Source organism: Tamandua tetradactyla, chromosome 7 (assembly GCF_023851605.1).
Source record: "Tamandua tetradactyla isolate mTamTet1 chromosome 7, mTamTet1.pri, whole genome shotgun sequence".
NCBI lineage: Eukaryota > Metazoa > Chordata > Mammalia > Pilosa > Myrmecophagidae > Tamandua > Tamandua tetradactyla.
This window is the reverse complement of record NC_135333.1, coordinates 98,947,628-98,961,447: the sequence shown is the minus strand read 5'-3', so window position 1 is coordinate 98,961,447 and position 13,820 is coordinate 98,947,628. Positions and strand designations below refer to the sequence as shown.

General features: G+C 32.6%; 1 protein-coding gene across 2 annotated transcripts in view; it reads left to right on the top strand.

Annotated features, from left to right (window-relative positions):
* ABCD2 (ATP binding cassette subfamily D member 2) overlaps positions 1–13,820 on the top strand; it is a 72,587-nt gene that overhangs the window by 7,488 nt on the left and 51,279 nt on the right. For both annotated transcript variants that reach the window (XM_077170523.1, XM_077170524.1), the window contains exons 3-6: positions 469–649; positions 8,565–8,686; positions 11,050–11,218; positions 12,291–12,385. In XM_077170523.1, coding sequence (XP_077026638.1) covers positions 469–649; positions 8,565–8,686; positions 11,050–11,218; positions 12,291–12,385 — 567 coding nt within the window. The remainder of the gene's footprint in view (positions 1–468; positions 650–8,564; positions 8,687–11,049; positions 11,219–12,290; positions 12,386–13,820) is intronic.

The following is a 13,820-nucleotide window of genomic DNA, read 5'->3' as shown; positions in this document are numbered from 1 at the left end:
AGTTACTGTAGGCTTCTTGCATAAAACACAAAAATCTAGTAAATTGAGTCCGTTCAAAAGTGGTATCTAATTACACATATATGTATCATGTGTTTACTTTCGGATGTTTTTGCTGTGATCAAGAAGGTTCAATAATCATTTATTCATACCTTGAAGAATATCTTTTAATTGTAATGTCTTACAGTACATGTAATTTTGAGTTCATAATTATAAGTCACATATGTTTTTTTATATTTGACAATGTATTCACTGTGTATCAATTCATCTTTAATAGCACCAGTATGACAAAACTAAATAATAAAGACTTATTCTGATATTACTCTCTATTTAATGGTTGTTGGAATCATAAATCATACTACACTAAGTAAAACAAAGCAATATATGCATATCTTTAAAGAAGTTCTCAAACGTACCCAATATGTATTTTTATGCTTCATACTGGATTTTTATCTGTTTTCTCTTCTATAGGTAGAAATGAAGCAACTCCAGAAAAGTTACAAAGCTTTAGTGGATCAGATGAACCTCATTTTATCCAAACGTTTATGGTACATCATGATAGAGCAGTTCCTGATGAAGTATGTTTGGAGCAGCAGTGGACTAATTATGGTGGCTGTGCCTATAATCACTGCAACTGGCTTTGCAGACGGCGGTAATGACATTTATGCTTAACCTCAAATACAAGTGTAAGATTATTTCTTTTGAAAGTGCCAGTTTTGTGTGAATAAAACTGTGTATAGCCTTATTCTATAGTTATTAATGATCAGAAAGAATGGTAGCCTTTGCAAAATGCAGTCAATAAGACCAGCTGTGTGAAGGAAAGGGACAAGTGGCTCAAAAAACTTTTCCAATTCTAAGATTTCAGAGATCTCTGATGCGGTGTTTCTGGGAGTTGAACTTGAGCAATTTTAGTTGTATTGCCTAACATAGAATGATTCTCTAGTTTACATTTAAACTCAAAACAAATTAATGCCTTCAGGAAGAGTATAACACAAGCTCTTCTCATATGTTGTAGACAACCAAACACTTCAGTTCTGCACATCCCAGGCATTTAGTTTATAAATATTCTATAACTAAATTTGCCCTGATCCTTACAAAAATATTTATCAAACTTGAGTCATTTTAAACTAAAATTGTTAATTTTAGAAAATTATTATTTGTCAGTCCTTCCTTGTGGTAGGTGTTGTATATACCAAATGTATTCTAACTCAACTGCCTACTAGTATATTTAAGCCGCTGGGAAAATTGTATTTTATCTGCTTTATATGTTAAAATTTACTTTTAAAAATATCATTTTAAAAATTTATATCAAAAAAGCATTGTTAGTAATATTTTTAGATCTAATCATTCATAATGAAATAGAATAAATTACTTTTTCAATAGACTATCAGGACAAAAAAGACAACTTCAAAACCTGTGGTCTTAAGATTGGTTTTATTTCGGTTCCCAGAGCCTGCCCATGCCAAAAAAAAAGATTGGTTTTATCAAGAAATTTAGCAGCATTGGGGGCTGGGGTCCAGCGGGCTGGGTCACTGACACCCCAGTCCTGGGGCAGGTGGGGCCCTGCCCCTAGGATGCTGCAGCAGAGTGAGGAGGGGAGGCCTGTGGTGAGCACTGAGGGTGGGGAGCACCTTTGCCCCATGTTCTGCCAGGGGAAGGGGTAGGTATTATTTGTCCCAGCCTGGGGCCCTCCTCTGGTTTCCTATTTGCAGTTACTTGAATGAAAAAATACATCCTTTAAAAAAAAAAAAAAAGAAATTTAGCAGCATTATCAGGTATTCATAATAAATTTCTCTAAGCATGTGGATATTTTAAAGACTTCATATATAGAACATATTAGAGACAACCCAATGACAAGTTTTATTAGTCAGTGCTTAGAAGAAAACCCTGGAGTATTCAATATAGAACAAAGAAAATGCAACTATTAATGGTGACAAATTAGCCCCACAGGGATGGATAAGAAGTAAACAATGTATGCAAAGAATCTAATAAGCTTTCTTGTTTGAAGGTGATGTAATAAAATATTTAAAAATAAACTCTGCAAATCTTGAAAAAAAAACATATTAAAGAAAAAACATTAAAATTTTAGATTGAAATTATAATAAGCATGTTGATGCAAATGGAGTAAAGTATTTCTTAAAGCTGCTTTTCAAAGGAAAGTTTTGTTACAGAGAAAAACCATATAAGAACTTCAAAGAACAAAAAATGAATTCAAATTACAGCACATTATTATGAAAGTGTGCTTCAATATCTTGTGCAATTTCTATAATTATAATAGAATATGTTTACTAAATACATATGATCTGCAGTGACTTAACACATGAAAATCCTAAGTTCTCATTTTACTCAGACAAAATGATTTCATTTTAGTGGCCAGATATTGATATATCTTTGGGGCTTTACGTTTTGTGATTTCGCATCATGTATTCTAATTTAATTTTCGATCCTAATATGTACTTATGCCTGGCCTGGTGTTTTCCCTCCTGTTACAGATGAATGAAGTGCATGCTACTATTCTATTTTAAGACAAAAAAGAGAAGGGAAAGAAATGGGTAAATGAGAGAGGAATGGCAAACAGAAATGAAGGAAAAGGTGGAATAGATGAAAAAAAGAGCGTAAAGAAAAAAACAGACCACTGTTCAAATCTGGTCCTGCTATATAATAGTTGCATGTCCTTTTGGAAAGTTACATAAACTTTATATGCCTCAGTTTCCCTATCTTTAATATAGGGATAATAATATATATCTTTCAGAGTTGTTATGAAATTAGATATATAATGTACTTATTTTTTTCTTTATTAGAGACGTTGTAGGTTTACGGAACAATCATGCATAAAAAACAGAATTCCCATAAACTATGCTTTTTGTGAAAGCAACTGTCAATATTATATTTTTACCTTGCAGGTTCTGGAGTCAGATTGCTGGGTTAAACGCTGGTTCTTCTGCTCACTAGCTTTTGACCTTGGTCAAATGATTTAACTTATTGTGCCTCAATTCCCTCATCTTCAAAGTGGGGGAAATTATACTAGGGTTGTTATGAGGAGTAAAGCACCTTACATATGTGAAGTGCTTGGATAAGTGCCTAATCATGGCTGGCATGGTTACTGTTGTTAAAGGAGCAAGATATTTGAATGTGATTAGGAAGTCAGAGGTAAAAATAGAGATAGGAGAAAGAATACGTTGTGTTCTGGAGAGGAGGATAAAAGTTATATAGTAGATTTGCTATACCATCCACCTACAACTTTCAGCAAAATCTTGTGGTAAGGACAAGGCTATGTTTATATACAAGTTCACATTTAAAAATTGCATATTGACCATTTTCACATCAGAAGAAATGCTTACAAGTCATCTAGTATTCTAGAGGCCCAGAGAGGTCTAAAACTTTACCTAAGGTCACATCATGCTGCCTTCATATTTACTATATTAAAATAGATTTTATAAGGGATTTTTGTAAAATTGATTTTACATTGGTCTGAGACAAACTAATCATGGTCCTAAATGGTTGGAAAAGAAGCATTGAAACAGTTAATTATGTATAGTTTTTAATATATTTTGTATTGAGAAAAACTAAAGATATATAAAGAAAAGTGACCTGAGAGCTTTAATCTCAACTTTTTAATGTTAGTAGGCCACATTTCTTCTCTTTATGGCAGAAGCAATTGTGAGCAAGAACAGGCAAAGCTAATATAGCCTTCCTTTTATACCTTTTCACAGCCTAGCGAGCAAGGAAGAGAGCAGCTAAGCCACTGGCACTATCCAATAGTGTCTGCATGTTGGTGATCTGTGACTGGGAGATGGTATTTTACTGTCCTAGCTGCTAAAACAAGTATCATACAATGGGTTAGCCTTAACAATGGAATTTATTGGCTCACAGTTTTGAGGCTGGGAGAAGTTCACAATTGAGGCATCAGCAAGGCAATACTTACACCCAGATGACCATGGCTGCCAGCTATCCACGATCTTTGGCTTTTGTGTCACATGGCAATGCACATGGTGGTATCTTCTCTTTTCTCTTTTGGGTTCTGTGAACTTCCAGCCTCAGGCTGCTCCCTGTGACTTCTCTCTTCTGACTTTTATTCTGTTTATTAAGGATTCCAGTAATCCAAATTAAAGCCCAACCTGATTCAGTTGGGCCACACCTTAACTGAGGCGAGATCTTAGTCATGATGTGTCTGCACCCAGAATGTGGATCATTACTGGGTTATGGATTTCAGTCCACTACAGGTGGCATATAAGAAATAGCAACCGAGAAACGGTACTAGTGGTATGGGATTAAACCCTGCCTACACCCTAGTGACATGGGTGTTGTTTGGATTGCTAGAAATTATATCCATAGTTTTGACTGCATTATCATATCTTACACTCAAATGCCAAGTTATTGAAACTTCATATTAAATTGTGGGTCAATTTCAATGTAATTTCTCTTCTGTTGGCCAATTAACAAAGTTATTATCAATGTATAGCTTTGCATATAAATACCTATAATTTTTTTCAAGTACAGCATACATACCAACAGTAACACAATCATTAGTGTACCTCTCAGTGAATTGTCATAAAGTGAACACATCCACATAATAATCATTACCAGAAGAAATAAACCTTACAGCACCCCAGAATGCCCTATACCTAGATCATAAGGTATGCATATGTTCAGCTTTAGTTCATACCAGTAGTGTATGAGAGTTCTAATTTGTTCCACATCCTTGTCCGTGTTTGATATTGTCATTCTCATATTAGCCATTCTCATGCATATATAGTAGTACTTCATAATGGTTTTAATTTGTACTTCTCTGATGACTAATGGAATTATGTACTTTTCATTTTTTCGGTGGCCGTTTGGTCATCCTTTCCTGTGAAGTACCTTTAGGTCTTTTGTTTATATTTAAATTGACTTATCTATTTTTTTTCTTACTGATTTGTAAGAGTTCCTGTGTATTCCAATATGAATCTCTTGTCATCTAAATATGTGTAGATGATGAAAGCAAATATCTTTTCCAACTCTATGTCTTGCTTTTTCATTCTCATAATGATATCTAAGAGAAGTTTATAATTTTAATATAGTTTAATTTAGCAGTCTCTTTCTTTGTATTTAGTGGTTGTTTATCCTGTTTAAGAAATACTTGCCTAACAAAACATCGTAGAGATATTCTCTTTTATTATTTCTTCTAGAAACGTTTTTGGTTTTTCATTTTATGTTCAAATCTTATATCCATTTAGAATTTGTTTTTATATTTGATGTGCTGTAGGGTGAGATCATGTGTTTTTTGTTGTTGCTGTTGTTGTTGGCATGGGCAAGCTCTGGGAGGTCATATGTTTTTGATAGGATTTGCCAACTTAACAAATATAAAAAATAAATGAAGAGTTTAAGAATTAATTTAATTGGAGACCTATTCATAATATTACCAAATAGACTTAGGTTATAATTCCAAAGGGAAAGAAGTACAAAGGAATGACTATAGTTTATAAATCCTTTATCACCTTTCAGCAAAATAACAATGACTATGACTTTGTTTCAATATATACTTATTACTAGCTGAGTTCCCAGATAGCAATAAAATGAGCAGGTAGAATGTTAAAGATTAAATCCTTAAACAAGGATTTTTTTGACAGAAATATTCTTTAAAACTTTGGTGAAGAAAATAAAATTTATTGACCTAGGATAAAAGTAGTTAAGTATTTTAGGTCATGGATTTCTATCTCTGACACTAAGAAGTCTGGCCTTGTTATGGAGGTCAGGCAGTTGTCTATTTGTATGCATGAAAAAATACTACTGACACTGCTTTCATAGGACCTGCTAAAGAACAACCAGTAGAATAAAAGTCATATGGAATCTGTGGGGAGCTATTTGTTATTTTATTGCTAAAAGCTTGAAGAAAACTCAATAGACATTAATCTGCCAAAGCAACATGGAAATTATTATGCCATATCAAACACCAGTCCATCTGTGCTAGTAGTGTTTTGCTTTTTACCTCTTAGCATAGCCTGTCAATGAAAATTACTATCCAAACCCCTCTTAACCCTAATTTGTAAAATCCTGTAATTATTCTAGATCTTCAACCAGATTCTCTATGAAGCACAACTATTCTTAGTACTTTAAGTAATATAGCCATTCAATATTTTAATAGCATGCTGAGAGTTCATTCCATGGTACATTTTTGCAAGCTAACCAAATTTTATCATGTATTCAAAATATGCCTTTAAGATTATCTACATTTTATCCCCATTCTATGTGTATAATCATATCTTTCACTCCTCACTTACACCAGTGCACATCAGCCCCCCTTCTTTAATGTATACAACTTAAAAGTCATTTTCTAAAGCAGTGATTATCAATAAGGCTGGCAGACTAGAGCCATGTTATACTACTATAAAAGATCCCCATGAACTCATGGTGATTCTGATTCTCATTGAAATCAGTGACTAACATCTAGCCTGATCAGGCTATTCATCATCCATTCGGAATTGCTTGGTATTTCCTTCTCTGTGCCATTGCTTATGCTGTAGTTATATCTTATGCAAATTGTATGTGGTCTTCAAGGCCTTCCTCATATTCCTCCATGAAACATTTCCTGTCCCTTGCAACAAGAAATAATTTTGCCTCCTCCAAATACTTCACATTAACCCTAATCATAGGCTGCCCTGTATAGTTCTTTGGATACTTATCTTCTCTCTCCTACCCGACCATAAACTCCCTAAGGGAAAAGTCTGAATCACATTTGTCTCTGTATGTCCCACAGCACCTTGCCTAACGCCTTGCATATCTAGGTATTCAGTAAACATTTGCGGGTGAATTTTACCTTATGTCATGTGTGAATGCCTTTTAAAAAGCAGCTGAGCTGTCTATGAGCAAGTAAAACTTAAAGTATCTAGTAGTCATAACAGAGCAGAAGTTATATGTTTGCATTATAATAAAATACCTTCACACTGAGATATATCAGGGGGAATATATGTGTGTGTGTATGTGTGTGTGTGTATAGAATCTATTGCTATCTATTTCATTGATAATTTATTCACTAATTAACAGTATCTAATTTGGAATTTTGTAGATAATCTATAGAAGGACCAAGCTAGTGAATCAAACTGATGAAAAGATTAAAGTAATGACCTAGAGAAGGTAATTTTGAAGAATAGGACTAAAAATGAACAGTTATTTAATAGTTACAATAATAGCTAGAGAAAATAATAACTAACATTTATAGTACTTACTATGGACCATATATTGGGCTAGTGCTTCATTTGTATTTCACCTTTAAACCACATAACACTCTGAAATACGGTTGTTTGTCCCAGCCTGCGGGACGATCAACCGAAGCTCTAACTCCTGTGAGGGAAGAATGGCATGGGACAAAGAGACACGAAGAATGACAGCAAGACAAATATTCTGATCAAGCTGCAAAAATTTATTGAAAAGGCTGGGTATATATACTTTAAAAGGAAAGGGGGTAGCTAGTAGGAATAGGTGACGATCTCTGATTGGGTGAATAAGGACAAAGGGATGACTTGGGATTGGTGACTGCTGTTGCTAGGGTGGAGGGCAGCTGTATGGTTAGTACTTTTGGCACAAACTACTACTACTTCCATGAAGAAGGCTGATTATAGCTTAGGCTGTTCTTTGTTTCAGCCCTGGCGGCCATGTTGCATGTTTCCGGCATCGCTGAGGGTGGAATTTATGCATGCTACTTTAATTGTCCCCAACAGTTGTTTTAGGTAATGCCATCATTTCCCTTATCTTACAGATGAGAAGATAGGTTTGGAGAAGATAAGTGGCCTGTCCCAGATCATGGAACCAGTAAAGTCATAGAGAGAGCCTGGATACAAATCTAGTCTGACTTCTGACTCTTTAACACAATTCTGCATTGACAATTATTTAAGATGTTCATCCATCCATCCATTCATCCTTCAGATACACATTTGAGAGTACTATGTAGCAGACACTCTGCTAAATACTAAGAATAAAGAATATAACGAACAGTCTTGACCCCCAAAGAACTTATGGTCTATTGAAAGATAGACAAGGGTTTTCAGAGAAAGCGGTACTGAAGATTGAACTCTTAAAGTAGAAGAAAAGTAAGGGACAGGTATTAAAGTCAGAGGAACTCACATAAGCAGAGGACTGACAAAGTATAGCACGTTTGGGATATTGAACATAGAGTAAAAGTTGATTGTGTCAGGTAGACAAGGGCTAAATTATGAGGGCCATCTATGTTTCCATTTCTAGTAGAGAAACTGCTCCAAATTAGTAGTATTTTATTGCCCAACTATAATAACGGCAGGGAGTTAGAGATGAAAAACGTTAAAAGATGCAAAATGAAAATAGTTTCAGTTCCTATACATTGAATTGTTCTAACTCTTCTCCTAGAAAAATAATAAAGCAAATGGAAGCTTTAAACAAAATCTGGTACAAATTCTGCATTTTCAAAAATTCATTCTATTTTTAGGAAATTGCTGATACTAATAAAAACTTAAATGTGGTTGTTTCGACCACAATGTTTCAACCATAATTTAGTTTTATAAAATAAAACATTTAGTTATTTGGAAAACTCAGTAAATTTTGTAATTTGCTTTTAGATTTAGAGGATGGCCAGAAACAAGCTATGGTTAGTGAACGGACAGAAGCTTTTACCACTGCTCGGAATTTGTTGGCCTCTGGAGCTGATGCTATTGAAAGAATTATGTCTTCATACAAAGAGGTACTTGCATTTCTTTTTTTGTTTTTCTTTTTACATGGGCAGGCACCAGGAATTGAACCTGGATCTCCAGCATGGCAGGTGAGAACTCTACCACTGAGCCACCATTGCCCACCCTATACTTGCATTTCTTATTGTCAATTTCATTAATAAAATATATGAAAATCAAGAGAAATGTAAATTACCTGATACACTTAGTATTTTGGAAGCATATCTTTTTATCTACCAAAAATTGCTGAGAATATAATCAGGATTAGAAGCAGCAACTCCCAAGTGTGTTGCTGCTAATATTACATTTAACTTTTATACCAACAATTAATATCTTTCTTTTCTTTCTATAGCATGACATATTTGTTTTTAACTTAAAAAGAAAAAACTATTCTTAGGTGTAGACTCTGGAGACAAAGTGCTTAGATATAAATTCTTGCTCCAATATTGTCAAATTATTTGACCTTGGTCAATTCCTTGACCTGGATCTCTAATTCCTCATCTATAAAATGACTTTATATAACTGACTTTTTAGGATTTTTGTGAATTAATACATGTAGGATAGTTAAGACATGTTAACACTTAGTAAATGATAGCTAATATTATTTATATACATTGCAAACTTTTACTCATCTTTTTTGACAATTCAAGCCTCACCAACCACATGTAAAACGTTATTGCATTCTACCCCCTTACCACCTTTCCTGCAGAGTTTGGGTCTTCCTGCTCTGTGTGCACAGTACATCTGGTGTTTTCTACAATTTGATTTTCTGTCTCCTGAACCAGACCTTGAGCTCCTTTAAAGCAGGGACAGTCTTACTCATTTTTATGTTCCTAATATCCATTTTAATGCTTGAATAAAGTACATGGTTAATAAATGTTATTGAAAAAATGGTGTTAAGACCTACAGATATCACAGGGTTAAGACTGAAAATCACCTTATTCAATTCAGATTTTGTAACATATTCCCATAGACAGTCATTCTTAGCTACATTTCTTATTCTTATGGCTTTCATATCATATCATATCATAAATTGCCACGGCACCATTGTAAATTTAACTGGCTAGTGAATCAACCTTGAATAAACCATTTAAAAGAGTTACAAATTTTGTGATTCTCTGACAGAACTTTTCAGTCTATAACAACTGATATATTGTATCAGGTTTTAAAAAAAATAAAACCAATTGTTTAAGGCCATGCAGTCAAAATAACTCAAGTTTTTAAAAAACTTTCAAATAATAGTTTTCATAATCTGTAGATATTGTCTTTGGGATAGTTTTTTGGTGTAATAAATTGTTTATTATTAAAATTAAATGACATTAAATGACAAATCAAATCAAGATTTTGCCCACAAAGTACTTTAAGGTGAACTATTACTATACTTACAGCCCTCTCATTCTGTAAGACAAGTGGGAGAGGACTTTTCACAATAATACCTACTCATTTACTGCCATGTTTAACATGTAAATGTCTGTGTTGTTGTAGTTTTCTGTAATTTATTAATTATTTTAAGAGATATGCCTTGCTTATTTGTACTTGTTTCACTCAGAGGGCTGGTCTTGATAGGAGATGTTGCTTTCTACAAAACCTTGATAACAAATTGTTCTCTTAATAGAAAAACACAGGAGACTCAGCCCAAATTGGACTGCGGGCAGAATAGGAGCAAGACACCATTCTGATGAGACCTATGGACTAAAACAGAGATGTATCTCATCTTATCTTATAGTCTTACCTAGAAAAAAACAGATGTTTAGTATTTTTCTTTGGGTGTGGAAGCCATGTTTGGCTTGAAAAAGGAGCTGGATTGTGTGATTTGGACTGAAAAGAATTGGTGTTTTTCACTGAGCTCACTCTTAAGATTGGTATCTGCTAGCAGAAATATTTTCTCTGATTAACCTAGGAATTTTGGCCATCAATTTGGTCCCAAAACACTTATTTCATAGTAAGGAATAAACACATTTTTAGAAAATATAAATAAGAAACCAAAGATAAAGAATCACTGTTTCACCAAAATAATTTAAGGTTTTCACAAAATTTTCAATTTTCTGAGAATGAAATTTCTCACATAAATGGACCAAATCAGAAATTTGACTGAAAGATCCTTAAATCTCACTAATATCTCAATTTTTCCATTTCATTTTAACCTTGACTTGAGTGAATAATTTTTAAATTTTTTTTATGATTTCAATTGAACATCTTGCTGTATTGCTCCCTTGGTAAGCTTTTTACTATCACTGGTTGTGGTACCAGATATGTTATGTTTTTCTCATGTTTAATAAAATAGAACCCAAGAAGTTTATATGATTATATTTTTGTTTGTTTAATAGTCTTTCTTGGATATAACAACTCTGTTTTACCTCTCTGTGTTGGTTTTTAGATCACTGAACTAGCAGGCTATACTGCTCGAGTGTATAATATGTTTTGGGTCTTTGATGAAGTGAAAAGAGGCATTTATAAAAGAACCACTGTTGCTCAAGAGCCTGAAAGCTATAACAAGAATGGAGCTAATATAGAATTACCTCTCAGTGACACTTTGGCAATCAAAGGTATTAATTCTAGTTTACATATTTTTCCCACGTATGAGTGTTTTCTTTTATCAACATAACATAATACTGTTCATAAGATAGCTTTTTTCCTACTAAGACTTTTTTTTTCATATAACTGTGCGTTTATCATCACAATTGACTTTTTGTGTGTACAAAATAATATACATAAAAAAAGCAATAAATTTCAGAGCACATCACAATTAGTTGTAGAACAGATTTCAGAGTTTGGTATGGGTTACAATTCCATAATTTTAGGTTTTTACTTCTTTCTGCTATAAGATACTAGAGACTGAAAGAAATATCAGTATGGTGATTCAGCAATCATACTCGTTTGTTAAACCCTGTCTTCTCTGTATAATTCCACCATCACCTTTGATCTTTCTCTAACTCATAAGATGGCTTTTAAAAGTTGTAAGGGACCAACATTTAGTTACTTAGTTATTCCTAAAGTAAAGTTAGTCTCACAATATGAGGGTCTGTGGATAATATCACCAAAATAAAACCATTAATATGATTCCTTTATTTAAGACAAAATTTTCAGCATTTTTGAAAACTGCATTTGTGGCAGAATGAATTATTTGCTTTTAAAATTCAACTAACAAATAGTATTAGAGCTAATATCATAGGGTTCTTTATTATCCTATATTTTTAAAGATACCTTTGGTTATAATTTTTTTAATAATATTATTCCAGGTTTTAATTTCTTATTTGTAGCACTGTATTTTTTCAGTAGTAAAAGTTGATTTAGGGAAATAAAGTAGTTGCAAAAAGTATCGCTGGGTTTTGTTTCTGATGAAGTAAGTTTTAACTTTGCTCTTATAATGTTCTTGATGTTAGATTATTATAAAATAATGTTTCAGAGAAAGATTTTCCAAATAGATGTGTCAAAATGTCCAAATATACATTAAAGTTTGATTCAGGCCAGATATCTATACTTTTATTTGTTTCTATGATTTATTATTGTGAAATTATCTGTATTATGAAGTCGACTCTTATGCTACATTGTATTTTAAATTATTTAATTATCAGTAATGTGATAACTTTGTCATTTAAACTATTCCTTAATTTGTAGGAAAAGTTATTGATGTGGATCATGGAATTATTTGTGAAAATGTACCCATAATTACACCAACAGGAGAAGTGGTGGCTTCCAGGCTAAACTTCAAAGTAAGATGATACTCAAGAATCTTCTGATTGTTGCCATTCCACTAATATAAAACAACTCAGAATTCATGTACCTTATTTTTAATACTTGGAGAAACATATGGAAAGGAAGGGAAATCAAGACAGGTATGCACAGTGGCTTAATTATAGAAGCAATTACAGCCCCAGAGAACAGAGAGAAAGAGAAATTTTATTTCTACTGCTTTACTGCCAAGTTAAAAATAAAAATTACATTTGTTCCCCATACGGACCATCAAAAAAGAGAAAAAGAAAAGAAAAGAAAAAATTAAAATTACAGTGCACTGAGAGCCAGTACAAGGTAACTTTTGGTAACAATAGAAATTTCCTCAGAAATTAATATTTGAAATTTAATTAAAATTTTTCCTTTTTAGGAATTATTTTCAAAATATACATTTCTATTCTAATATATTTATTAAAATATGAAGATGGAGGTCATTAGTAAATTTAATTCTAAGATGTACTATAAATTTAATATCATTAAAAATAATTACATCTGATATTAGGAAAAACAAGCAGAATATTCATGAATTGGAATTTAGTTTTTAATTCTGTCGAGAATAAGACTCACTTGTTATTTGAATCATCCCTAGTTTCAATGACAAAAACTAAGATGTGAACTATCTAATAAACCTAAGCACTAATTTAATTCATTGTAAAATTCAAACTACATTTTGGGATGCAAGTACAAAATAATTTGCCAACAAGCATTAAAAGCTATAATCAAAGCAAGTGAACTTAGTTCAAAGACATAATTGGACTTGATAACTGAATTACAAACATGACAACAAATGTGCTATTGATTTTAGCATCGTCTTTAGTATAGGTTTAATAGGTATATTTGCAAATGACAAAGGGTGCTGGAAATTAAAAGGACTGGATGAGAAGCACTGGGAGGGAAAAATGCTACATTGATAAATTTAATAGGAATTGTATTTTAACTATGCTTTGAGCAGACTTTTTTTTTCATTTATATATCAGTAGAGCCTATATTTACATCTTAAAAAGTGATTTGATTACCAGGATCTAAACATGAGTGCCAATAGATATTGGTGATCTGCTATCATTCTGAGTGGATTCAAATAAAACTATTTAAAGAGACATACATGGAAAACTCAGTTATTTATGTATCGTTTACAATTTGTAATTTATGGATTTTTGCAGCATTTTTTGATCAGGCCAGATTTTACAAAATTAATTCTTGTTTTTCCATTAAAGTGAGAATCCTGAATTCTGCTACCTACTCTCTATATTATTGTGGAAAAATCATACCCTTTCTGTAGAAAAATTCTTAACCCATTCACAGCTTTATATAAAATGGATAAAATAATATTTAAATTAGTAAAAATGTCTTATAAATTTTGAAGTTCTTCAAAGGAATATATTATTATAATACTTATTTTCGATCATTAGTTATTTT